Raw genomic sequence first — 27,725 nt, 5'->3', positions numbered from 1 at the left:
GTAAGGGACCCGGGTTATGTTCCATCACGTGGCTTAGCGCGGTGACCTCATCTGAAACGGCAGACACACACTGCATCAGATTGCCCTTTCACACAGTCGATACCTTTCACTCTGAGCTCCCGTGGGCACCCGGCCGCATTTCAGCGGAAAACAGATTAGTCTGGATTTGCTCTGAGCGTATTAGTTTCTCATCATGAGTTAGTATTTGTTTGAATTGGTTCCATTATACACTTTACTCTGCTTAATCTGAACTAAGAAAACATCCTAAATCTAGACACTCAGAAAAGAGGGAACTAAATTGTACCATGTCACTGGGCTGGTATCTGTTCTTTAGTACCTCCCATCTGTTTAACTATATCAGGCTTTCTTGTTAAAAAATAAATACTAAAGGTACAAAAGGCCTCAGAAACATGGAAGTACTACAAGTACCCTTTTTCTGAGAGTGTATCTTTTTAAAACTGGGATGGTTGCCATATTATTTGCAACTACAAGCAGTACACTGATGCCTGATATTGAATTAAATCACTCAAACATTAAAACAGTAGGCTCTAAACAATAACACCAAACACTGACGAGTAAACACCAAACACTGAAGCGTAAACAGTAAACAATCAAGAGTAAACAGGAAACACTAAACACTGAAGAGTAAACAGTAAACAATCAAGAGTAAACAATAAACACTGAAGAGTAAACAGTAAACACTCAAGAGTAAACACTAAAAACTCAAGAGTAAACAGTAAACACTAAATACTGACGAGTAAACACTCAAGAGTAAACAGTAAACACTCAAGAGTAAACACTAAAAACTCGAGTAAGCAGTAAACACTAAATACTGACGAGTAAACACTCAAGAGTAAGCAGTGTAAACACTCAAGAGTAAACAGTAAACACTAAACACTGAAGAGTAAACACTAAACACTCAAGAGTAAACACTAAACATTCAACAGTAAACAATAAACACTCGAGTAAATACTTAACACTGGGGTTTGGGGCAATGTCGAACATCAGTAAACAGAAAATAGTATAATGTCATCTCTAAACAGTAAACACTAAACAGTGCACAGTAAATTTTTCTACTCTTCCATGTAGGGCTGAAATTCATGCCGTCACACCTTCTCTTAAATCAGGTTGCTAATGTTACTCTGTACTTGTACAGTGATTTTCAAAGAGCTTGCGCTCATGCGTGAGGTCATTAGACTATAAATTCTGTAGCTTCTCTGCTTTGCTGATCCCTTCGGCTAAACTGACCGATCGAGCTGCACGTACTCGTAATATCGTTTTCACATGCGCAGGCCTGTCGGATAATAAGGGCCGAATCAATAAACACCACAACCACGGTGAAGCTAATAGGGTGTAATTGATTAGGCCTGAAGCATTATCATGCTTAGCTTTGCGTCGGTTTTTCCGAAATGGATTCATGATACTTTGGGGCAGAAAACGATTGAAGGCTTAAACACAATTTAGAAAAGAACAGCCATAAATGTATGAAAACGTTATAACGCTTGAGCAGAGTGTACAGATGAGAGCCAAACTGAAAGAATATAGCACCGCTGCATCACTTTCTCAAGTGGAGACATGAAGTGAGGGTTAAATCCCATTGGCACCAAGACCAATGAAAGGTGTTTATACTTAAAAAGTCTACTCAGGGTTTCACAACAACATAAAGACTAATATATATATATTAGTACATAAATATACATAATATGTGACAAATAGGAAAACTGTCATGTCATAATGCGACTGGATGCATGAAACCCTACAGGAAGTGATGAGCAGAAGAAGCTTATTGCACATTAATAATGAAAGTATAAAAGGTGATATTACTCATACATATCAGGGATCTGCCAGTTGGCTTACATGATGATGTCATATTGACAGTGTGAAAAATTACACCACAGTACACAGTGGTGGTGCTGTAAAATACATTTTTCAGATATTTATTAAATAAGAACTAGTTCATTCAAAAACTCAAACTCTATAATATCATCAAAGTGATATTTAGTATATTGTGCAGAAATATTGTGACATGATATTTATGTCGTGTGGTGTTTTTTTTTGACAATTTTAAAGATTATAAGTACAAAATTTGAAATCATCAGATTCCATGTGGTGTGTAATTATGAAAAGAAAGTGAATATCATGATATCCTGAACATCTGAACAGTAGAACAGTGTATCGTGACACAATTTATCACGATATCGATCTTAATATATCTTCATATAGGCATCTATGCTCACTACATCATTTATAGTGTATAATATTAATATTCTATTATTCAATTCATTTCGATTTCATTTGTAGAACTCTTTTAAAAATGCACATTGCCGCAGGAATATAAAAATTCGGTTTTTAACATCATCGCTAACTATATAATAATAAAGTTATTATAATATAAAGTTAATGTAAGTTTTCTTCTGCTAACTAGATTTATTCTGTAGGAATCAAGTGTGTGATTAAATACAGAGACCAGCGCAATTAACGATAGTCATGTAGCAGGCTGCTTCTTTCGAGGTCTGCACTTTTCTCTTTGTACTAATGGATTTAGGTACGTGCTGATTCACTGGTGGAGCACGAGTCTGGCGATAACTCTCTTTATCTGCGTGTTAACGGCGTTGCAAGAGCGTGAGCCCGAACGAGGCGACAGTAGCGTGACACTGTACTGAACTGTTATCACACCCACTCCAGGCTGAGGTTACACTTAACATTAACAGTCACCTCAGTTACCTCAGGCTTGGTCATTGGGGATAAATACAGTCACTTTTAAATATAAGTCTAATATTAATTTAGATTTTTTTAATATTAATTTTGTATTCTATTACTCTTTTTATAACGACATGCTTTGAGACAATGTCCAATGTTAAAAGCGCCATACAAATAAAATTGAATTGAATTGAATTGAACATTGTGAGCTAATACTCTGGAGATTATGACTTTAGATCCCTGCACTGCCTGAAGATCACTGCTGCCATCTTTTTATTAGCTTTTATTATTAGCTTGTGTCCTAATCTGTAATCGTATAGTTGTATTAAATTGTGATGTTAGCATTTTAACTTTGCAATGTGTATTTTTTTTATTCTGACTCCTTTCATTGGAAAATTTTACCTGGATGATTCATTAGCAATTTTTTCACCTGAATCTGACAGCTCGCTTCCCACCAGTTATTCTTTAAACCGTTTGAACCGTTTTTCTTTTCTTTCTTCCCTAACAGTGGGAACTCTGACTGACTGAAAAGAAATCAACATTTTAACAAGGAGCTACTTATTATTCAAGAAAACATGATTTAACCGAAAAAGTTAATACAAATCAAAATCTTGTTAGAGACGTATAATAGATATCTTTTCAAATGATGAAATTGAGTGAGTATGAGTACACAAACTGTATGAAGAACTCTCTAACACTCTCACATTGGGGTTTATTTAGCTTCCTTGTCAGTATATAGGCTCAAAGGTATAAAAAGGAGTCCAGAGTTTAGTATGAATTATCACTTGAAGTGATACTAATCATTTATTCAAGGAATAACTAATCATTATTCATGGAATGTATTTCAAAGATCAGACTGTTTTCTGTATATACATCACTAAAATGTTATTCTTACAGATTGACAGAAGTTCAGCAGAAGATATTGCTAGGGCAGGAAATGTTAGACTGGCGATTTGAAAAGAAATACAAGCAGCGGTCCTTCATATTTGTCTATGATGAGTAATGAATGTCCTGTAAGAGAAAGATAATCTCCAGCAGGGTGATGTAAGGAGGGCCGAATCGAGGCGGAGTTAGTTATCACCCTGAAGATAATTATTTTCCTAGAACAGAATGTCACAAACTGTGTTTTATTCCACTTCTGCCAAAGAAGCTTTCCAAATAAGAAATTAAAATTATTATTATTATTATTATTATTATTATTATTATTATTATTATTATTATTATTATTTATCCGTTTATACATTTAATCTTGAATGTTGTGGAAGCGGGGGGCACGGTGGCTTAGCATGTTCGCCTCACACCTCCAGGGTTGGGGGTTCGATTCCCGCCTCCGCCTTGTGTGTGTGGAGTTTGCATGTTCTCCCTTTGCCTCGGGGGTTTCCTCCGGGTACTCCGGTTTCCTCCCCCGGTCCAAAGAAAATTGTCCGTAGTGTGTGATTGTGTGAGTGAATGAGAGTGTGTGTGTGTGTGCCCTGCGATGGGTTGGCACTCCGTCCAGGGTGTATCCTGCCTTGATGCCCGATGACGCCTGAGATAGGCACAGGCTCCCTGTGACCCGAGGTAGTTCGGGTTAAGCGGTAGAAGATGAATGAATGAATGAATGAATGAATAATTTTTGTTCTCTAACATTATACACTTTACATTATTATTCACTAATTATGTCTCATAAGCTTCCTTTAGTTTGTCTGTCACTATGTCTGTTTTATAATTCTAAAATTGTAATAACATAACAATAATTTAACATTTAATATTTAAATATTAAAGGATATTTAACATATTTATATTAACAGATAAAACAGCAGGATGTTTCTCAGTTTGCAGATTAACGTTCTGCTGTTTTATCCGTTCGTACGTGAAATATGCGGTCTGCTAAACAAGTTACTTCCTGTTTTTAATTACACGATAGTAGTTATAAACAGTCGTTCCCACACCGGCTTCTCTTTTTTCTGTCTTTAAATGAAAAAGCTTGTCATGTTACTGAGCGTAGAAAACGTCTTGGTCGTCACGGAGCTGTGACACTGAGGACTTGTTTAAAAAAATGTCGAGTAATCATCTCACAGAAAACCCCTAGTGAGAATCCAGTCCGTGTTTTTAGGCAGTAGAAAATGAATGAATGAATGTTGTGGAAGCTATTCATTTAACTAGTAACTAGTTTAAAATTACATTCCAGCAACAAGAATCCTACTAAGTATTGCAACGTGTCCTTCCACAAAATTTTACCATTTAACAATTACACAAGTTTTTAATCCTCTGACGTCACACTCGAGGCCCGCTCCCTCGTTTCATTTGACTCGCACCGATTTGCAATCGATAATATTGAAACGATTCATAATATATGCTGTTACTATAGAATTAGCTGTTACTATAGAAACAATGCCATACTAGCTGTTACTATAGAATTAGCTGTTACTATAGAAACAATGCCATACTAGCTGTTACTATAGAATTAGCTGTTACTGTAGAAACAATGCCATACTAGCTGTTACTATAGAATTAGCTGTTACTATAGAAACAATGCCATACTAGCTGTTACTATAGAATTAGCTGTTACTATAGAAACAATGCCATACTAGCTGTTACTATAGAATTAGCTGTTACTATAGAAACAATGCCATACTAGCTGTTACTATAGAATTAGCTGTTACTATAGAAACAATGCCATACTAGCTGTTACTATAGAATTAGCTGTTACTGTAGAAACAATGCCATACTAGCTGTTACTATAGAATTAGCTGTTACTATAGAAACAATGCCATACTAGCTGTTACTATAGAATTAGCTGTTACTATAGAAACAATGCCATACTAGCTGTTACTATAGAATTAGCTGTTACTATAGAAACAATGCCATACTTGCTGTTACTATAGAATTAGCTGTTACTATAGAAACAATGCCATACTAGCTGTTACTATAGAATTAGCTGTTACTATAGAAACATATACATAAACATATAGAACTTAATAATAACTGTCAGCACTTCTGTTATAGAAAATAATGGTGGTGTGTGTGTGTGCGTGTGTGTGTGTGTGTGTGTGCGTGTGTCTGTACAATAAAAGCAGAAGCACTACATTGACATGATCCTAGACTGCACAGCACTTGCTTCTGTGACACAGATTCTCCTTGCCTGAACCCGCAGCAGAGACACACATGTGCAGAGTGACACATTGATCTGTCTGAGTAACCTAAAGCTGGTAAATGTGTCAGTGTTGGACCTGTGCTGAACCGCATCAGGCGGCATGCTGAGATTAGCTGCGTTATGTAGAGTTTATCAGAAGTGTTGACACGGCTTTACAGCGAAGCCCGAGCTTGCTGTTTGTTGCCATGACTGTTGTTTGCTGCGTGGCCTAATTACCACGGCGCGGTGAACTCTCAGGCCCTCGCGAACACTGAGCTGACCGCCATAACAAGTTTGTTTGTGTTTGCATGATGCTGAATGCTGACACGAATTCATTTTACACGGCTTGTGAATTTGGCAGCGTTTTTATTTTATTTTTCTTGTCAGCTTCCACTTTTAGGTCTTGAGTATCTCTGTGTGACAGTTCTACTTAGCATGTAATATCAGTGTTCACTCTTGCTTTTCAGTTTTGAATATAGCTGCAGAGTTCCTTTAGATGCACTCATTTATATTCTCTGATTCATTTCATGTACCAAACTGAATCTGTTAGATATGCTGATGAGCTATTCTATTTTGCTTTTAGCCAGAGGATGTTTTCATCGGGGTAAAAATATGAAGGCGTACTATTTGCACTCAAATGAGTCATTTCCAGTTATTTTCACCCCTCTCTCTCTCTCTCTCTATATATATATATATATATACATATATATATATATATATATGTATATATATATATATGTATATATATATATATATATATATATATATATATATATATACATATATATATATATATATATATATATATATATATATATATACACACATACATATATATATATATATATATATATATATAGTTAACTACAAACCAGTTAGCAAAATTGATAGCTACTAGCTTTATGTAAAGGTTGTATGTTAGCTAGCATGAGAGAAGCTGGCTACTGGTATTACTTTCATACTAAAATATGTAGCCAGCCAAATCTAGCTAATCATTATAATTAAGGGTAATAATTATATTATATATATATTTGCTATATTATTATTATAATTAGCTAACTTGCTAGAAATGCTGACCACTGTGTTTAATTATATACAACTATGATGTTAGGCAAATGTTAGGTATCTAGCTAGTTAGCTTGTTATTACAACTGATTGTTGCTAAAGGAAAGACTTTCTGTTTAACTGCAGTGCAGTGCTGTGTAGATTATAAACCAAAAAGCATGAATTCTGTTGTATAATGTTTTAATATTGAACTTCCTGAATAACATACAGCCATTATATTACACCTTCATCAAACTACAACATCACTCTTTATCAGTCATAGTTACAGTTAATTAACTCGTAGCAGCAATTAATCAACACCTTCAGACCAATTGTAGAATTCAACAGTCCTGTTGTATAGCAATAAAAAAAAGAGTTTATGCTTTTATTGAGATCTAAACATTTAATATTGGCATCAATCTAATTCATTTGCAGTCAGATTGGTGTGTTTAGCTGTAATTTAAGAATGTATAAGTTCAGGACTTGCTTTATGTCACATCATGTTTAAAATCATATCAGCTTTTTTTTAATTTTACAGTAGTAGGCCGGTGTGTGTGTGTTTGTGCAGGTGTGTGTGTGTGTGTGTTTGTTTGTGTGTGTGTCGAACTGTCCTAAACCGGCTGAGCTGGTTGGACTATTGTGAAGACTATGCAGTGTTATTGAGGGCAGTAGTTCACATTTGCATGTCAGCTTGATTTTCGTTTTGGTGTGATAAACGCTTCGACACATAACACAACACAACAAGTAACATCGACTGAGCTGCTAAACGTTGTACAGAGTTTACTGCTATCCTGAGCGACAGACACGTTCCCAGATTTTGCTCTAATTCAAACACAGCATTTAAAAATGACTTATCTGGCAATTTTCACAGAGTAGCAGCTAGTTGTAGATTTGATTTTTTTTTTTTGTGTTCCTGAACGACACAAACACGGCTTGTTTTTTTATTAATCCCACTCAAAACAAAACAGAATCATTTTGATAACGGTGAGTAAATATAATGGTTACAGTAAAAGATAATAGACATGTTGGCTGAACTGTACATCAAAGATCAGCGTTGGTCCTAGGATCCAGTTTTAAGAAGCACGGTGTATTTTTCATCTGTTCAACATTGAGCAATTGTTTTTATCATCTATAAACAAGCACAATGGAGTTTGTTACCTTTTAACAGTTAAAAAGCCATGTTGTTTTTGTTCGAGGTGTGAACAACCACGCGATCAAATGCCAAAGGCCATCTAGAACTCTGCTCACCCACGCTCTCTCTTTCTGTTTGCCTGGGCACGGATCTACTTAAATGTCACCCGCCTCACATTATAACCCTAGTACAGTGTGTGCAAGCCTACTTACAACAGAAATGTGAGACAGTGCACTTTCCACTGAAGGCTCTTGGCAGGGACGTGTGTCTCCATCTGCTCTCAGTAAACCAGGAAAAAAAAAAAGAAAAGGTGAAATTTGTGAGATGAATTAGAGCCAGAACCAAAGCTTAGGTACCAAATGCCATTATGCTCATAACCGGTTTGACTCACACTTACAGTTTTCCCCTAAAACCAGATTCATCCTAATCATTTCGATGTTAATAAAAGTTCCACACGGTAGCACAGTGTTCACGTTTGGTTCAAACAGTCAGGGCTTAACTTACAACTGCTTTTATTTCTATTTACTAGAAATCCCCAAATTACATGAGTGCCAAACCCAAACTTGGCTGGAGGTGTGTGTGTGGTGTGTAGAATTCAACGGAACCCACAGTTTTAATGCGTGTCATGACAGGTGCAATTATTTCAGCACTGCTCTTTCAGGCAGTGTTTATCACAGTATGTCTGGAATGAGCCAGTGTGTGTAGTGTGATCCAGAACGAGATGATATTTAACCCTCTGTAGGCACACGGGTCTCTTATGCTGCTAGAAGTTTCTCTCTTGACGTAGTGATGAGATGGTCGTCGGGCAAAATGTATACTGTAATCGTTATACACGCTCAAACACCAGTGGAATTCAGATTAATCCGAAAAGAGTAGGCGTGGCCTGAAATTGATCGACAGCTGGCGATGTACAGGCTTTAGCCGTCTGGTATTAGTAAGCCTGTCCACACTGTAGCTATAAGCCGCGTTTAAGCCACTGCAGGTAAAAGTGGCCCAAATCTGATTTTTTTGGGGTCAAGTGACCAGGTCAGACTTCTTCAGGAGTAGTGTGAACACTCAAATCTGGCCCAGATCTGATTTTTTCAAATCAGATTCAGACCACTTCCATATGTGGTCCTGAATCAGACCCAAATCTGATTTTTTCCAATGTGGCCGCAGTGTGAACAACCAAGGCGGATTTGATGCGCCGGCGAGTTTTATGCGCCGGCGAGTACGCACACAAACGTGACTACGCCTACAGAATGGATCAAATAATCAAAAGTTGCCCTCGACATCTGAGAATTTTCAAAACACTGCGTCTCTGTGCTGCCATTACACAAACATTTAGAAAGAAAAGCGAAAATGCTTACTTCCTCCATAACCTCGCCAACTTTAGCGCAACGGCGTGCTGCGTGTGACGTCATTGTTATTGTTCGTTTGCGCATGCGGGTCAGTTCGAAACAGCAAACAGTTCACACTGGTATCTGATATAGGCCACATTTTAAAAGGTAATGTGAACAGCCAAACAAAAAAATCAGCATTAAGACTTGCAGTGTGAACGCGGCTTTAGAGTCATGTTCTTGGCTCACGTGGTCTTCTGCACATCTTGCCTCAGTGCTCGATGCATTGTGTGTTCTGAAAGCTTTTCTGCTCAAATCTGCTCAAATCTATCTGGCCTTTCTCTTCTGACCTCTTTCAAGTAACATCAAGCCTTGACTTGTGGTTTATTGGTTATTGGTCAGAGTGAAAGTGTTGAAAGCCTTGACCTAGTTTAGCTCCACACACTTGACATAAAAAGTTGACAGTGAAGAAGACGGGCAACAAATTCTCACAATGTGTTTAGAAAGTGGTATTTAAGGCTCTCTAAAGCTCTACTGAAATGTCCGAATATTCTGAATGAGACGCTAGTTTAATGTTGTGGAAAACACGTAACAAAAAAGCATTATTAATATATTATTCAGTCGCTAGCTGTTTCAGTAGTGCTTCAGACAAAGAATCGATTTATCACAATACCCGTGATGAAAAACGTCTCCAAAAATACAAAAGTAGCTCAAGGTTGTCATGGCAACACTTTAATTTCCATGCTCACATGACGACCTTTCGGACTAAGTGTCTTTCAGTTTTCGTTGTGCTTTTGCTTTTAAAATGACCGGCGATTAAAACAAACGCTAAAAAGCACCAGCTTGCTAAAATAATGAAATGAATAAAGATTATTAATTATGGCTACATGATTGACAGATTGATTGGATTTTGGATTTGTACTACGTTTTGGACGTTCTTACTGGACAGAGAGCTCTTACTATTCATTAAGATCCAATTTGGTGGAAACCTTGTTGGAATGCGTTCAAGGGTTCGCAGTCCACAAGAGCGCAGTACGTAAAGCTGCCATTGCTTCTCCTCTTGCTCTCTAATATTGTGTGCACCTCTAAATAAAGAGAGAAGATGACCTTAAAACTCCAACTGTCCCCTTTTAAATCCAGCTGCACTGTGATTATGTATAACGAGCACCCAGAGATGCGAGAGAGTTCACACGCCAAAAATGTAGCAACAATGGGATAATTGCGGTGGGCGTGCGATGCTGGGAAGACAGAAGGGCATTGAGCTTAAAACAGCTTTCTCTGTCAAACCACCCTGAGATCTGTGATGCAATTCATCTAGTCAACATGGGGACTTGAAAAGGGTCAAAATAAAGGCTTTATTTAGTCTCACGCTTCAGAGGCTGAGTAGGCCGTTTCTGGCATTAAAGGACAGGTCAGACATTCTTTAATGTGATTAAGGCATAGAGGCCACACCCACTTTTAATGACCTGACAGGCACAGAGGCCACACCCACTTTTAATGACCTGACAGGCACAGAGGCCACGCTCCCTTTTAATGACCTGACAGGCACAGAGGCCACGCTCCCTTTTAATGACCTGACAGGCACAGAGGCTACATCTTTAACTTTACTGACTAGAACAGAGGCCACACCACCTCTTAATGCTCCTGAACCACTTTTAATGCCCCTCACAGGCACAGAGGCTACACCTCCTTTAATGCCCCTCACAAGCACAGAGGCTACACCTCCTTTAATGCCCCTCACAGGCACAGTGGCTACACCTCCTTTAATGCCCCTCACAGGCACAGTGGCTACACCTCCTTTAATGCCCCTCACAAGCACAGAGGCTACACCTCCTTTAATGCCCCTGACAGGCATAGAGGCTACACCTTCTTTAATGCCCCTGACAGGCACGAGGCTACAGCTTCTTAAATGCCCCTGACAGGCATAGAGGCTACACCTTCTTTAATGCCCCTGACAGGCACAAAGGCTACACCTTCTTTAATGCCCCTGACAGGCACGAGGCTACAGCTTCTTAAATGCCCCTGACAGGCATAGAGGCTGCACCTTCTTTAATGCCCCTGACAGGCACGAGGCTACAGCTTCTTAAATGCCCCTGACAGGCATAGAGGCTGCACCTTCTTTAATGCCCCTGACAGGCACAAAGGCTACACCTTCTTTAATGCCCCTGACAGGCACGAGGCTACAGCTTCTTAAATGCCCCTGACAGGCATAGAGGCTAGACCTTCTTTAATGCCCCTGACAGGCACAAAGGCTACACCTCCTTTAATGCCCCTGACAGGCACGAGGCTACAGCTTCTTAAATGCCCCTGACAGGCATAGAGGCTAGACCTTCTTTAATGCCCCTGACAGGCACAAAGGCTACACCTCCTTTAATGCCCCTGACAGGCACGAGGCTACAGCTTCTTAAATGCCCCTGACAGGCACAGAGGCTACACCTCCTTTAATGCCCCTGACAGGCACAGAGGCTACACCTCCTTTAATGCCCCTGACAGGCACAGAGGCTACAGATCCTTAAATGCCCCTGACAGGCATAGAGGCAACACCTTCTTTAATGCTCCTGACAGGCACAGAGGCTACAGCTCCTTTAATGCCCCTGACAGGAATAGAGGCTACACCTCCTTAAATGCCCCTAACAGGCATAGAGGCAACACCTTCTTTAATGCTCCTGACAGGCACAGAGGCTACAGCTCCTTTAATGCCCCTGACAGGAATAGAGGCTACACCTCCTTAAATGCCCCTAACAGGCATAGAGGCAACACCTTCTTTAATGCTCCTGACAGGCACAGAGGCTACAGCTCCTTTAATGCCCCTGACAGGCATAGAGGCTACAGCTTCTTAAATGCCCCTGACGGGCACAGATGCTACAGCTCCTTTAATGCTCATAACATTCACAGAGGCAATACCTCCTTAAATGCCCCTGACGGGCACAGATGCTACAGCTCCTTTAATGCTCATAACATTGACAGAGGCAATACCTCTTTTAATGCCCCTGACAGGCATAGAGGCTACACCTTCTTTAATGCCCCTGACAGGCACAAAGGCTACACCTTCTTTAATGCCCCTGACAGGCACGAGGCTACAGCTTCTTAAATGCCCCTGACAGGCATAGAGGCTACACCTTCTTTAATGCCCCTGACAGGCACAAAGGCTACACCTCCTTTAATGCCCCTGACAGGCACGAGGCTACAGCTTCTTAAATGCCCCTGACAGGCACAGAGGCTACACCTCCTTTAATGCCCCTGACAGGCACAGTGGCTACACCTCCTTTAATGCCCCTGACAGGCACAGAGGCTACAGATCCTTAAATGCCCCTGACAGGCATAGAGGCAACACCTTCTTTAATGCTCCTGACAGGCACAGAGGCTACAGCTCCTTTAATGCCCCTGACAGGCATAGAGGCTACAGCTCCTTAAATGCCCCTGACGGGCACAGATGCTACAGCTCCTTTAATGCTCATAACATTCACAGAGGCAATACCTCTTTTAATGCTCATAACATTCACAGAGGCAATACCTCCTTAAATGCCCCTGACGGGCACAGATGCTACAGCTCCTTTAATGCTCATAACATTCACAGAGGCAATACCTCCTTAAATGCCCCTGACGGGCACAGATGCTACAGCTCCTTTAATGCTCATAACATTCACAGAGGCAATACCTCTTTTAATGCCCCTGACAGGCATAGAGGCTACACCTTCTTTAATGCCCCTGACAGGCACAGAGGCTACACCTTCTTTAATGCCCCTGATAGGCACAGAGGCTACAGCTTCTTTAATGCCCCTGACAGGCCCAGAGGCTACACCTTCTTTAATGCCCCTGACAGGCACAGAGGCTACACCTCCTTTAATGCTCATAACATTCACAGAGGCTACACCTCCTTTAATGCCCCTGACAGGCATAGAGCCTACACCTTCTTTAATGCCCCTGACAGGCACAGAGGCTACACCTCCTTTAATGCCCCTGAGAGGCACAGAAGCCACAACTCCTTGAGTGACTGACAGAAACATAGGCCACATGTTTTCACTGGGACTGACAGGCAGTAAACTATTAATAAAACACAGATGTTTGAAGTAGAGCTGCAGAGAGCTATTCAGTGGTCCAGTTATATGTGTAGCATTGCGGCCGAGTGTGTGTGTTTGTGTGGGTTGTAAATAATTTCAGACGTGGAAAGGTTGTACATTTGGGTTGCTGTTTTTGTGAAACCTTCTCGGCCTTGACCCACTTTCCCACCTTGTGCCTCTGGATTTAACGCGAGGTATTTTTATCAGATGTTGAGTCGCCTCAGGAGGAGATGTCCTTCTGGTCCTGAAGTTTAAGGATAAGCCAAAACTCATGGAGTCTGAGTGGCCGTGCTGCCTCTGTGTGTACAGTAAAGACTGAGACAGGAGTGAGGTATTAAATATTAATAACAGGTATTAGTGGTTTAATGATATACATTAATGATTAATTGCCTAACCTTTTATTATTCATTACAATATTATCATGGAACTGCATTTTTTTTTTAAATATATCATGTTATTAGATTCTAGTTTAATTATATGGAATTAAACAGAAAAAAAGTTGTTTAAATAGCACTAGATCTCTGCGTGCTATATATTTAATATTTCTTTTATGACACTGTTGATGGGATATTCTATTTAAATGTAGTGTTGCATTTAAAGGAGGAACCTCATAGCCCCAGGATCTCCAGTTTCATCCTGATTTCCATCACCAGGTTTCCTCCATTCTCCAAAAACGACGTATTAGGTGCGAACGAATTCATGTGGTGTCCAATCCTGCGTGTATTTCCTCCTCATGTGAAGTTTTCTGCGTAAATTTCTTGTCCCTTATTAAGCAGATCTCCTCATGAATATCATGTAGGATCAGTGACGATGACAGTTATTTAAAAGGGTACCATTTATTTGATTTTATCCATCGGGCCACCAAGACCAAAACACTTTAAAACCACCTTGCTAGTATTAAGCCTTTTAAAGGGATTTTGTTAAAAGTGTTCCTTTGCAGAATGTTGACGTAGCAATGTGTTCTGTGGGCCAACATCGACACCCAAAATGGACATCAGTTTGCTTCCTAACAGTAAACCATATTTTAACATCTTCTATATTCCCTGTGCAGTTCCAATATATCAGTTGTATATCAACTGAACTTAATGCAATAACCAAAAGATCCTCATTAATATTAGCATTACTGGATAACATAATAGTACAGTAAACGTCTCAGTAGCTCATTTATACCACCCAGTCACTTCTGATCGTATTAAGATGGAAAGGAATGTCTGTACCGTACAATGGAAAAACTACACCGCATAATAGAGACAAATTGGTTTCTGTTTCTAGATTTGGTTAATATCTATGCTAAATATTAGCACAGGTGTGATCCACTGCCGTTTGTGATTCGGCCGTATCTGTCGCACCTGTCGGATTAAAGATTAACAGTGCTGTTGTAAATGGGACACAACTTAAATACGATCCGGTCCATAAAATGTTGAAATTGTGCGCGTGACGAACACCTTTCAGTTCGTTCAAGTCCTCCCACCTGTCCTCTGACCGCTTTCTCTTTTCTTTTCTCTAACAGTTGAAAGGTCAAAAGCCCAGCAGGTGTGGATCAGGCGCACTTCCTCTCAAGGTGCCATCACAGTACCATACCTGACCGGCCAGTGGCCCCGTGACGCCTACCTGCTCTATCCATCACGCACAAAAGACAAATCCACACAGGTAGGATCACCGCCCATCCTGCTTTAATCACTCCGGCTGTTTGTGGGTCTTAGTCTTTTTGTGGCTTCACTAGAAGCACCTTTTGTGACACTGTGTGCCTTTGCTAATGTTCTCAATTTGAGGATGTTACGTATTTAAACGGACTTGTGGAAAGCAAACACATTATAGCTGGCAGTAAAGTGGTTATAGTCATGAGAACATCATACGCTAGCTAATAGCTAAAATAAATAGAGTAGCACAAGAGTAGGTTGTTGAGGGATATTCCAATGTAGCTTGTTTTTATTTGAGTCAAAATAAAGATTTTCAGCAACAGAAAGCAAAGAATTCTACTTTTGATGAGATGTAGATTATTGTAAATGCTTTCGCAATTGACAATTATTCAGCAATAATAATGATTCCTGACGGGGAAGAATAAAAAAAAAAAAACAGATTAATTTGCTTTTTTTGTAAATGAAAGATGAAGATTTTTTTGAAAGCCAATATCTGTAAGGGAAACATCATAATACAGGCTTGTTTATTAAAAATAGATATCTGTCTAAATAAGCAATTTGTAATGACATTTTCTCAGAGAGTTTGCTGTTTTATGTCATCAAAAGGAAAGATTTATGGAAAGATACGTCTTCTGTGCCATCTTCGTGAATGGGAAACTTTGTAAATCGCCTGCGTTAGTGTGGACCCGGCTTTAGACATGAGAACGTGTGTAAACTTTATTTTAACTACCTTAAATAAGGACCACGATTAGATCTGATATCAGATCAGTGGCTTTAATTTTAACCACAGATTATCTGATCACAGTAAGAGTATCTGACTGACAGATTTGACTTAGCTACAGTAACTCATGGGCGCGTATCTATTGGAACACGCATGTTAGACAGCGTAACGTAGATGTGAAGGTGTGAAGGCAGTCCAGACGTCCCACACGGTGTGGTGTGAAACAAAGGGTCACATGATCTGGGCGTGTTTGTTCAAACATACTGTAACACTCAGGTAAAAGCTTCATCGATAGCATTTAAATAGTTCTTCAGAGGACGGGCAGCTTCGGATTTAAATAGTCAAATTTACTCCCGTGATGATGTCACAAACGATATCTATGGTTTCAGAGCTTAAGCCGAACAAAAGGGGACAAATAAAGAGGATAGCGTACTGTAGTTTGTCCTACTATAAATGCGCAACACAGATATAATGAATCTGATCAAAGTTCTTTCCCAAGAACTTGCTTCAAGATCACCTGCCGCCAGGTGTGTCCCTGAGATACAGATCAACGAAATCTCACACCCCCACCTGCCACCTGACGCCTCTACTTTAGGGTGAGATTTAGCACCTGCTGGAGCTGCGCTGATCCTGCAGGCATTGACCTTGTGATGCCCTGGCTGGCTCCTGGATCTAACACACAAAGCTCTGATTATGGGATTCGTTGTGTGTGTGTGTGTGTTGTTCTTCTTGTTTTGTCGCACGTTATTTGCCTCGTATCACACATCGTTTAACAGCTGCTCTGTTGGAGCCGGTTTAGTTGTTTAGTCCTCGGTGCTTGTTTATAACGTGGGCAAAATTAGGAACAGAATTAGGCGTATCATCTGATATGTGACTTCGATTCTGGTAACATACGGGATCAACTAAAAAAATTCACAATCGAGCTGCATTTAGAGGTGTCAGCAAAAATCACGACTAAAATCATCATCAGACGACTTACATTTATTTATCCCACTTATACAACTGAGCAGTGGAGGGTTAAAGGCCTCTCTCAAGGGTCCAGCCTGGTGGTCTTGAGATTCGAACTCACAACCTTCCAATCAGCAGCCCAACGCTGTGAGTTGAAGTGAGTTCTTATCCAGACTTGTGGTGGTGATGATATTAAATATTAACAAAATAAGCTGTAAGAACTTTGATTAGTCCTTGCAGTTAATCTTGTGCTTGTGGGATGACGTTGGTGCAACATGTGCGCCTCACTGCTCCAGCCACGATCTGTTTACACAACATCTACTCCCACATAATCATGTTAATTTACCTGCATTATCCCATATTTATAAATATTTTTTATGAATATAGTATTCATTTAGTATTTAGTATGTGTGTATGTCTGTGTGTGTGTATGTGTGTGTGTGTATGTCTGTGTGTGTGTGCTTATGTCTGTGCGTGCGTATGTCTGTGTGTGTATGTCTGTGTTTGCGTGCGTATATCTGTGTGTGTGTGCGTATGTCTGTGTGTGTGTATGTCTGTGCGTGCGTAAGTCTGTGTGTGTGCGTATGTCTGTGTGTGTGTGTGTGTATGTCTGTGCGTGCGTATGTCTGTGTGTGTGCGTATGTCTGTGTGTGCGTATGTCTGTGTGTGTGTGTCTGTGTGTGTGCGTATATCTGTGTGTGTGTATGTCTGTGCGTGCGTATGTCTGTGGGTGCGTATGTCTGTGTGTGTATGTCTGTGTTTGCGTGCGTATGTCTGTGTGTGTGTGTGCGTATGTCTGTGTGTGACTGTGTGTATGTCTGTGTATGTATGTGTGTGTATGCATGTGTGTATTTATGTATGGATGTCTGTGTGTGTGCGGATGTCTGCATGTGTGTGTGTGTGTAATTTATGTATTTGTGTGTGCGTATGACTCTGCGTGTGTGTGTGTCTGCGTGTGTTTGTGTATGTATGTAGGTATGTATGTGTGTGTGTGTGCGTATGTCTGTGTGTGTCCGTATGTCTGTGTGTGTGTCTGTTCGTATGTCTCTGTGTCTGTGCGTATGTCTCTGTGTGTGTGTGTGTGTGCATGTATGTATGTATGTATGTGTGTGTGTATGTCTGTGTGTGTGTATGTGTGTGTGTATGTCTGTGTGTGTGTGTGTGTGTGTGTGAGACCAATAAAATTTGAATCTGATTTGAATTTGAACTTGTACAGAAAAGACAACATTGTTTTAAAGCCAACGAAAGCAACAAGCTTGACTTACATCTGTGGGAAAAAATAAACCCTGGGTTTCTATTAAAGAGCGCTCAGCTCTCCTCGTCCAATCTGCGCAGGTCTCATCTTGTCTGACGGTTTGCTTGCAACTTATTATTGAACTCACCTCTTAAAGAAAAAACCAAAGCTCTTGTAAATTTCTGTGCATTTTTTTATTTAGCAAAGACGTATTTAACATATTTAACAAAAAAACCATCCTGTATTCCAGCCTCGCTAGCTAGTCTGGCTTCAGGCCCTTTTTATTAAAAGCAGCCATTCTTTCTGTTATTTACAGTGATGTTTTAAGACACCGGTTCCACTCTCTGAACTCTCGCTTCTTCTCACATGCATCCTGTTTTTATTGCTGCACACAAACCAAAGCCACACAGGATCTCTGCTCAGCTCACATCACACACTCCTACAGAGCTGCAAATCTACCCAGCATGCAAATCGACTCTCTTTTGCTGCTTTTTCATTATGAATATTTCAGAATGTCCCTCAAACAGACTCGTACACTTTAAAGACATTACACATGAAGCCTGACAGAAATGTTAGCATGGTCAGGGGTGGACAAATTCATTTCATTAGCTAGTTCACCAGATCACATGGAAATTGAACTGATTAAGCTTTAGGCTTCAAGGTCTTTGGTGTTTGGTCTTTGTATCACATGAAAAATAACGATTCGGGGCTGGTGTTTATTTTCTTATCAGCGTGTCGTGCTAGCAGCAGTTATATGACGGGTTAGTCACCATTTCCACGTACTCACGTGTTTCTCGTTCTGAAAAGATCAGTCCTCCTACCATCATAGAGATGTTTTTTTACATACTTGTTCATGCAAAATAAATAAATAAATAAATAACACATACACAGAATCAGCTTGTCTCTCTGTGCATCATCTTCCCAATATTTTCATTGCTGTTGATGTGATCGGTTGGCTTTTTTTTTTTTTTTTTTAAAAATGCATTCAGAATGAAATACAGAACCGAATCATACTGAGGAAAAAAAAATCTCGGACCAAACAAAAAAATGTGTCGAGGTTTTTTTTTGTTTATTTTATTTGTTTTTAACATCTGTAACATATTAATTTCAATCACGCAAAGCAAAAAAATAATTTATTTCGCCAAGTTTTTCAATCTATAATTATTTCGGTTCTATAAAATGATCTCCTGAAGCCAATCGTACACGCTGACTATCCTGAGAAGTCTATTATTAGACTTAGGCTATTTTCACTGCCACTCTGGAACGGAAAAAAAAAAGAGATGAGCTCAACACGAAGTTTGCAGGTAGAGTGAGTTCATGGCCGGATGACTGGACCTATAAACACTTCTTCTATCAAATAGCATTATGAGGACCATAACTCATTAGAACCCATTAACTATGTAAATGTGGTCTTGAGAAAAAAACATTCGCAGGCCTTTTTTAAAAAATTGTTAAAAGTGATGGTGAAATTCTGCAACAGTGGGCTTTACAGGGTTAATCTGTGGTCTGTTATCAGTCAGTCTGAGTCCTAGACCATCATGTTATATATCAACACACCAGCTTTTTAAAGGAAATGTGTTTGTACTGTTGGTGAACTCTCAATGCCCCTTACAAGAGGTCCAGACTCAGAGCAAGGCCACACTGAAGACGAGACTAAAGCCACAGCTCAGTCAAAAAGCGTCAGTGCTTATGAGTAATGAGTAACTCACACCTCTGCTGAGGTATAGATGTAAACTAAATGCATGAAAATAAGTTACACATTACACGTGCCACCAATTTACACACTATTCATTCACATACGTATCAAACCCGTCGCTGTGACGCGAATATTTTCCATGAAACAAGCTAGGAAATGAATCAGCAGCTTTTGACCAATCAGAATCCAGAATTCAGCAGACTTTTGGTTAATGTAGAACAAACTGGTGCAATGAGCGGCTGTGTGCTGGCTGTCATAAGAAATAATAAAGGATAAGAAACACTTGCAAAGTCCAAGCAAAGTGAGGTCTTTTTCTGTTGTTGCAAAAAGCATGCAACGTTAACAGGGTGGAAATGGACATAAACAGTGAACTAACACTCACTCACTCACTCACTCATTTTCTACCGCTTATCCGAACTACCTCGGTTTCCTCCATGGGGAGGAAACCGGAGTACCCGGAGGAAACCCCCGAGGCACGGGGAGAACATGCAAACTCCACACACACAAGGCGGAGGCGGGAATAGAACCCCCAACCCTGGAGGTGTGAGGCGATCGAGCTAACCACTAAGCCACCGTGCCCCCTGCAGTGAAATAACAGTTACATTAAAAAAAAATATATAGGTTAATAAATTTTTTAATAAATGCATTTTAATACTACAACTACAACTGTTATTGCTGCTACTACTACTACTACTACTACTATTATTATTATTATTATTATTATTATTATTATTATTATTATTATTATTATTATTATACAATTACTACTACTAGAGAGGGAGAAAGAAGAAGAAGACAAAGAATTTCATTCATCCACTTTCCATGTTTCTGAATGTGCTTTTTAGAATAAAAAAATATTTTAAATAGTTTTTATTCACAAAACTATTTTAGTTTTAGTTTTATTTAATAAAAACTATAAAAAAAATTCAAATAAAAACGTTTACAAAAACTAAAGTACACTAAGACAAATCCTAATCATAAAACATAAGTGAAAATCAATTAATTAATTTGATGAAGTGAAATGAAATAAATAATAAAAGTCCAAGTAGGAATGCAGGTGGAAATACACTGATACATTCCATATGTAAATGCTATAACTTTTAAAATTCATTCTATTAAAGCATATTCCTTTATATAATGTTCAAACCTAGAAAAGCAGTCTGAAGCTGTAGCTTTACAGTTATTAGGGACAGAAAAGGAAGAAAGCGAGTCATTTTAGCAGTAAACGTTGTACATGTGCACTGGCTCTTCTTGGCTCGAGACTTTTCTGGGTCTTTCTTTAATCCCAGAGCTGTGAGAGCTGTGGTGTGGCTTTACTGTGCTGGAAAACACACACAGGCAGGTGGTGAAAAGACTTGGCAGCGTCCGAGCTCTCTTGGCTCTTTTTTAATAGAAAGCCGGCGAGATTGCCTTCGAAGCCGCTCCGAGTTTCTTCGGCCCTGAAGCTGATCTATCTATAAAAGGCTTGTGTTTGAAATGTGACTTTAATCTTCTTGATGAATGGAGTCTTCCTCGAGACCTGCTACAGGTGTTGGCTCTCCAAATACGGTTATATTTTATCCTCTCCTCTATGTATATATTTTTTCCCTCCATGAGCCAGAAATGCAGCAACACGCACAAGGAATGCTGTTAAACTCTTGTGATACGACAGTCGCCTGTGATTCAGAAGCATCTGGGAAGAAAAATGCTTTTCCTTTGTTCCTGCTTCTTCCTGCGGAGGGCAGCGTACATGTCACCGTGAGAGACACCGGCTTCTTTTTATAGCCGTCTGCTTTGTCGTAATAGCTTATTCATCACTCCGGGCCAAAGCGTCGCTATATCTAATTTCCTACTCGAGCCTATTCCAGTTCAGTTTTGAATGGAGGTTTTTTTGCACAATGCTGAATCACAGAGCTGATGCTAGCTGATGCTAGTTGGATGAAATAATAGAGATTGCCCAATAGATTTGGGACTTGGGGGAATTCTGTCCAGAACATCCTGTTACTCTAGAAGTGTTGCCTTATTCACTAAAGTTTTGTTTCATCTACAATAATTACTTTCTTCTGAACCAGATTCTTCTTCTTCCCATCAATTAGCTGTGATCGCTAGTCACAAAATTGAAGATGTTCCTGTTCAAAGTTGAAATGTCACGTGAGCTCAATATTAACACATCTTCTCTATGAAGGCTTTGGAAACAGTTCAAAGCGAGAGTGGAAAAGCTTCAGTTTTTGGTTCTACAGATAAAAAATATGATAATAAACATTAGCTTGGGGGACACGGTGGCTTAGTGGTTAGCATGTGTGTGTGGAGTTTGCATGTTCTCCCCGTTTCTCGGGGGTTTCCTCCAGGTGCTCCGGTTTCCTCCCCCGGTCCAAAGACATGCATGGTAGGTTGATTGGCATCTCTGGAAAATTGTCCGTAGTGTGTGATTGCGTGAGTGAATGAGAGTGTGTGTGTGCCCTGTGATGGGTTGGCACTCCGTCCAGGTTGTAACCTGCCTTGATGCCCGATGACGGCTGAGATAGGCACAGGCTCCACGTGACCCGAGGTAGTTCGGATAAAGCGGTAGAAGATGAGAGAGAGAGAGAACTTAGCTTTTATAGCACATTTGGTATTCAGCCTAGAGGAAGCTGTTCACTAATTTTAGTGACCTGGTAAAGGAGGAATCTGTCAACCAGAGGCAACTGAGAGACTCCCTACATGATGCTCCCATCACCATGCTTCACGCTTCACTGGGAGATTAGTGTTCTCTATGTGATGACTTAAGCATAGATTTCTTTGTGCCTTTGTGCAAGTAATGATTATGGTCTTAACAATAAGTGTTATGAATACAGATGTAATAAAATAAGGCAAACTTTATCTTAGTGTGTCAATTAAAATGTGAAAGGTATTTTAATGAAACGAGTTTTGTGTCACTTGTCAGACTCCTGGATGCTGGAGTGAAGACTCATCAGAGGGAGAGCTGAGGAACACACACCAGCGCTCGGCGTCCTGGGGCTGCGCCGATCAGCTTAAAGAGGTAACAGGTACACACACACACACACACACACACACACACACACACACACGGGCATCTCTATGTGCCTTTCAGATTGTTTACACTGCAACTCTGTGGTCTTTGTCTCATTTTCCCTTCTTCTACTCAGGGTGCTATCACGGTCACAAAAGTGCTGAGTTAGCACTTTATCACCGCGTAATAATCAGATGAATACAACAGCTCTGTGTGTGTGTGTGTGTGTGTGAGAGAGAGAGAGAGGAAGAAGAGGTCAGATGTAAAAACCCTTTACTCTACTCCACAAAGGCCTGCGACTCTGCTGTGTATAACTTCCTCTGTGGCTTTTACACTTCCTGCTCCGCTAGCGCTGTGTTAGCAGCAGCGTTCACCACATCAGTGGCAGCTTCATCTGGGTTCTACACCCTCGCCTGTGTATAGATAGATAAGACAGTTTGCTCATGTACCAAGCCATATCCTGCTTGAGCTTTGTCCATGTAGAAAACCCCCGAATATATAAAACCTGTATGTGCTGAAGAGCTGCAGCAGTGATGTGTGTGTGTGTGTGTGTGAGTGTGTGTGAGTGTGTGTGTGTGTGCATGTGAGTGTGTGCATGTGTATGAGAGTGTGTGTGTGTGTGAGTGTGTGTGTGTGAGTGTGTGTGTGTGTGTGTGTGTGTGTGTGTGCATGTGTGTGTGTGTGAGTGTGTGTGTGTGAGTGTGTTTGTGTGTGTGTGTGTGTGTGTGTGTGTGAGTGTATGTGTAAGTGTATGTGAGTGAGTATGTATATGAGTGTGTGTATGAGTGTGTGTGTATGTGAGTGAGTGAGTGAGTGAGTGAGTGAGTGAGTGAGTGAGTTTGTGTATTAATATTTGTATAAAATGCAATTGTGTGTCTTTCTGTGTGTTTCTGAGAGATCATGTGTTTTATTTGTTTTGTGTAAGGACTTCTTCGTGTGTACATAGTTCTGTGTGCATGTATGTGTGTGACCAATAATATATACAAAATGTGTGTGCATGTGAGTGTACAGTACATGCGTGTGTGGGTGTGTGAATGTGTGAATGTGTGTACATTGTACTGTATATGTATTTGAATTAATGTAAATATCCACATGTGTGTGGTTTTGTGTGTGTTTATATGTTGCATGCAGTAACATGTTCATGTGTACATGGTTTTGTGTGCATATATATGTGAGACCCATTTTGTGTGTTTGTGTGTGTGTGTGTGTGTACATATACGCCTGCATCTGATCCATTTGACTATGCGTATTCTATGTTGGTAAAATATATGCAAAGAGTGTGTGTGTGTGCATGAGTGTGTGTGAGTGTGTGTGTATGAGTGTGTGTGAGTGTGTGTGTATGTATTTATGTGTCCACCTGCATCGGGTCAATGTTACTAGGCATATGTTGGTACAATACATACAAAGTGTGTGTGTCTGTTTGCACACGCATTGGTGAATTGACCCATTTTGTGTGTGTGTGTGTGTGTGTGTGTGCATGTACGACTATACATATACTATGTTCGTAAAATACATGCAAATTGTGTGTGTGTCTGTCTGTTTGCACATGCATGTGTGCATGAACTCATTTGCGTGTGTGTGTGTGTGTGTGTGTGTGCAAGCACGCCTGCATCTGATCCATTTGACTATGCATATACTATGTCGGTAAAGTAAGTGTGTGTGTGTGTGTGTGTGTGTGTGTGTGTGTGTGTTCACATGAGCATGCTGCACTTTCTGCATGCTTTGTCTCTCACTTAGTCTCACTGTTTTTGAGATACCTTGTAATTCATCTCAAGGCTTTTGAAGTGGCTTGAGCTAAGCTGTTCGATGTTTCTTCAGTTCTTGGTATGAGGTGATGATTTGTTTTATTATACATCATGATATTTCAGTCACGGATGCTTCAGTTTATGAAGGAAACTGATTGAACAGACATCTGCTGTGACAATGATAACATATATCTATAGTATGATACGATTGTGACGTAAAAGTGTCAGATTTCTGTCCTGGATTTATGGATTTCTGTAAAGCTGCTTTGTGAGAATTGTTGAAATGGCTATACAAATAAAACTGAGTTAAACAAATATACACAGTAACAATAATGACAGTTAACAGATGGTAAGGTTGCTGGATGTAATGTAAAAGTGCTGTATGTGATGTGTCCTGCATGCTTTTGAAACACAACACATGCAGAAATTTCACAATGGCCCTGAGTTTGACCTGCGAATGCAGCAGCAATCTCAAAAACTTTCTCATGCACACTCATCACCACCTCACTCTGTTCACTGTCATCTCCATCACTTTGGTATAACCCAGGTATAACGAATGGACAGTCAGAAAGATTAGTTTACCTACAACTAAGTGATTAGTTTACCTACAACTAAGTGATTAGTTTACCTACAACTAAGTGATTGGTTTACCTACAACTAAGTGATTGGTTTACCTACAACTAAGTGATTGGTTTACCTACAACTAAGTGATTGGTTTACCTACAATTAAGTGATTAGTTTACCTACAACTAAGTGATTAGTTTACCTACAACTAAGTGATTAGTTTACCTACAACTAAGTGATTGGTTTACCTACAACTAACAGATTGGTTTACCTACAACTAAGTGATTAGTTTACCTACAACTAAGTGATTGGTTTACCTACAACTAAGTGATTGGTTTACCTACAACTAAGAGATTGGTTTACCTACAACTAAGTGATTAGTTTACCTACAACTAAGTAATTAGTTTACCTACAACTAAGTGATTAGTTTACCTACAAGTAAGTGTTTTTCTGTAAAAAAAAAAAAAAAAAAAAAAAAACTCTTTACATGGCAACTATATTTCTTATAAGTCGCTAAGATGTGCACTTCTAAGGCTGTCTTCACATTAGGCTTCTTTTTTTTTTTATTGAAAAAACTGCTGTAGAGTTGCATTTTTTGCTGATGTGGATATGAAGCAGTTTACTCTACTTGCACGTTATATCCATGATGTCACTGCTAGCTGGCTAGTGAAATATGTGGATCAGCAAAAAAAAAAAAAAAAACAATAAAAAAGGTACTGCTTAGTTCAGTTGAATGTATTTGTATTGGATATACAGTAGCTGTCACAGAGCAGCTTTATGTTGTTGTTGTTGTTCTTTCAGCTGCTCTCTGTTCAGGGTCGCCACAGCAGATCATCTGTTTCATACGTATATTTGATTTGGCACAGGTTTTATGACCGATGCCCTTTCTGACGTAAACTTCCTATTTTATCGGGGCTTGGGACTGGCACTGAGATTTAATCCCTCAGTTGCTGGGTTAGTTCCCTGGCTGGGATTCAAACCCCGGCTGTGGCGAGGAGAGCACTGGATCCTTCTGCTGGACTATCAGTGAACTACAAAGCGGCTTGATGTAAAAAAAATTAAATTAAATATAAAAAATTTGATTCCAGCTTGGAACATTTGAGTTTCCAAATGTTGAGACAGTTAAAAGCTAACAGGAAGGCTAGAGGAAGTCAGATAATCACTTTGTGCAAACATGTTGAGCAGAAAAGCATCTCAGAATCTACAGCATGTTGAACCTCGAGGCCGATGATGAACAAGAGATGAAGAGCAAGTGCAGACAGTCTCACATAATCAGATGGGTAAAGATTAAAAAAATACTAGGTGACTTTCCCTCTAGCTGGACTTTCTCAGCACGACCTTTCTTATCAAAAAAGATGTTTCCGCCCACAGGAGCGCTGATTTTTCTGATTATTTCATGCAAGTGCACTGGATTTCTTTGCTACAACTCTGCCCACATTGTGTGTTTTCAATTACCGTGTGGTTTATCGCAGAGCCCCGGCACTTAAACGATAAAAAATATGCCTGATTTTCCCTCAGCAGCACAGAACAGACATGAACACAAAGCCTCCTGTGGGAAAGTGTTGCACAAAAGCTAAAATGATTTGCAGCGCACAGAGTACTATTGTTGACTTTGCTTCAGGTTTGCTTCTAAATAAAAAAGATATCCTGTTAGTATTGCGTGTTGTTGGGTTGCTATAGTGAAGCGACTAAGCGTTATAACAACACGTTGCTACTGCTACAGTACTATTAACATACTAAAACCTGTCCTATGTTGCCCTGGTGTGTCTGCATGGTATGTTTGCTTGACATTACTGGTCCTGGTGGAGTTTATATTTATATTTAAATATTCACAGAATTGATGATTTTAAACGTGGGGTGACAAAGTGGGGGCGAGAGTACACTAAGGGGCATTTAATAATGTACAGGACAACAAGATTTGGTTTTAAAAAAACCTTCACTTCAGTGTTGATTGAAATGAAAATGAATTAGACATAATGCTATTCGATCTGCATGAACTGGTTAGAAGTATTGAACCTCTTGAACCAGAGAGGGCAGAGACTGGGAGGTACTGACAGGCTTTGCTCAAGGGCCCAACAGTGGCAGCTTGGCAGTGTTGGGGCTTGAACCCAGATCTTCCAATCAACAACCTAGAGCCTTAACCACTTGAGTCACTAATGTACCTCATAGATAATCTGGAAAAATCCAAGCTCTGTGTTGTCCTGGTTGTGCTTGAATATCTCATGGGCATGTTTGTGAGTCTTGATTATTTAACTTCGAGTTTCTTAAAATGTTAATAGATGGTGTTTAAAAAACCTTTGATTTGGAAGCGCATGTCAATCATTTCTCCTTTCTGTGTTTGAATGAAACTCAGTCCAAATGAGCCAAATTAAAGTTAAAGTTAACCTTTAAGGATTCACCAATGGGGTTTGACATAAACTGTATACTGTATTCTATTATACAGAAGATTGCAGTTGTAGCATGAAAATATTTGAATTCTCAATCCTGATTGGTCAGAAGTTTAGTTGTTGCCATGGGTTACATCATAGTAACATGTTAACGTTTACCAGACCAGCATTATTTATATACTTCGGACATAGAGATAGCTTTATTCTTATCTCTTATTGTATACTGTATGTGTTGCTGCTAATCAGGAAGTCACAGATAAGACTCATTTATAGTATGTGAGATGTGAAGTGTGATGAGAGCACAGAGATCAAGATCAAAAAGCATAGCTCAGACTTCTGGAACTGCCGAAGGTCCACATATCAAAAAGATGTACCCAGTGGAGATAATAAGATGTTCTTAATATTTTTAGTGAATTCTAGAGAATGTTAC

General features: G+C 39.7%; 1 protein-coding gene across 1 annotated transcript in view; it reads left to right on the top strand.

Annotated features, from left to right (window-relative positions):
* glcci1a (glucocorticoid induced 1a) overlaps positions 1–27,725 on the top strand; it is a 38,374-nt gene that overhangs the window by 3,139 nt on the left and 7,510 nt on the right. The window contains exons 2-3 of the mRNA XM_060865556.1: positions 14,882–15,021; positions 22,513–22,608. Coding sequence (XP_060721539.1) covers positions 14,882–15,021; positions 22,513–22,608 — 236 coding nt within the window. The remainder of the gene's footprint in view (positions 1–14,881; positions 15,022–22,512; positions 22,609–27,725) is intronic.

This window comes from Tachysurus vachellii, chromosome 3, assembly GCF_030014155.1.
Source record: "Tachysurus vachellii isolate PV-2020 chromosome 3, HZAU_Pvac_v1, whole genome shotgun sequence".
NCBI lineage: Eukaryota > Metazoa > Chordata > Actinopteri > Siluriformes > Bagridae > Tachysurus > Tachysurus vachellii.
The sequence above is the reverse complement of the archived record's forward strand: the minus strand, read 5'-3'. Positions and strand labels throughout refer to the sequence as shown.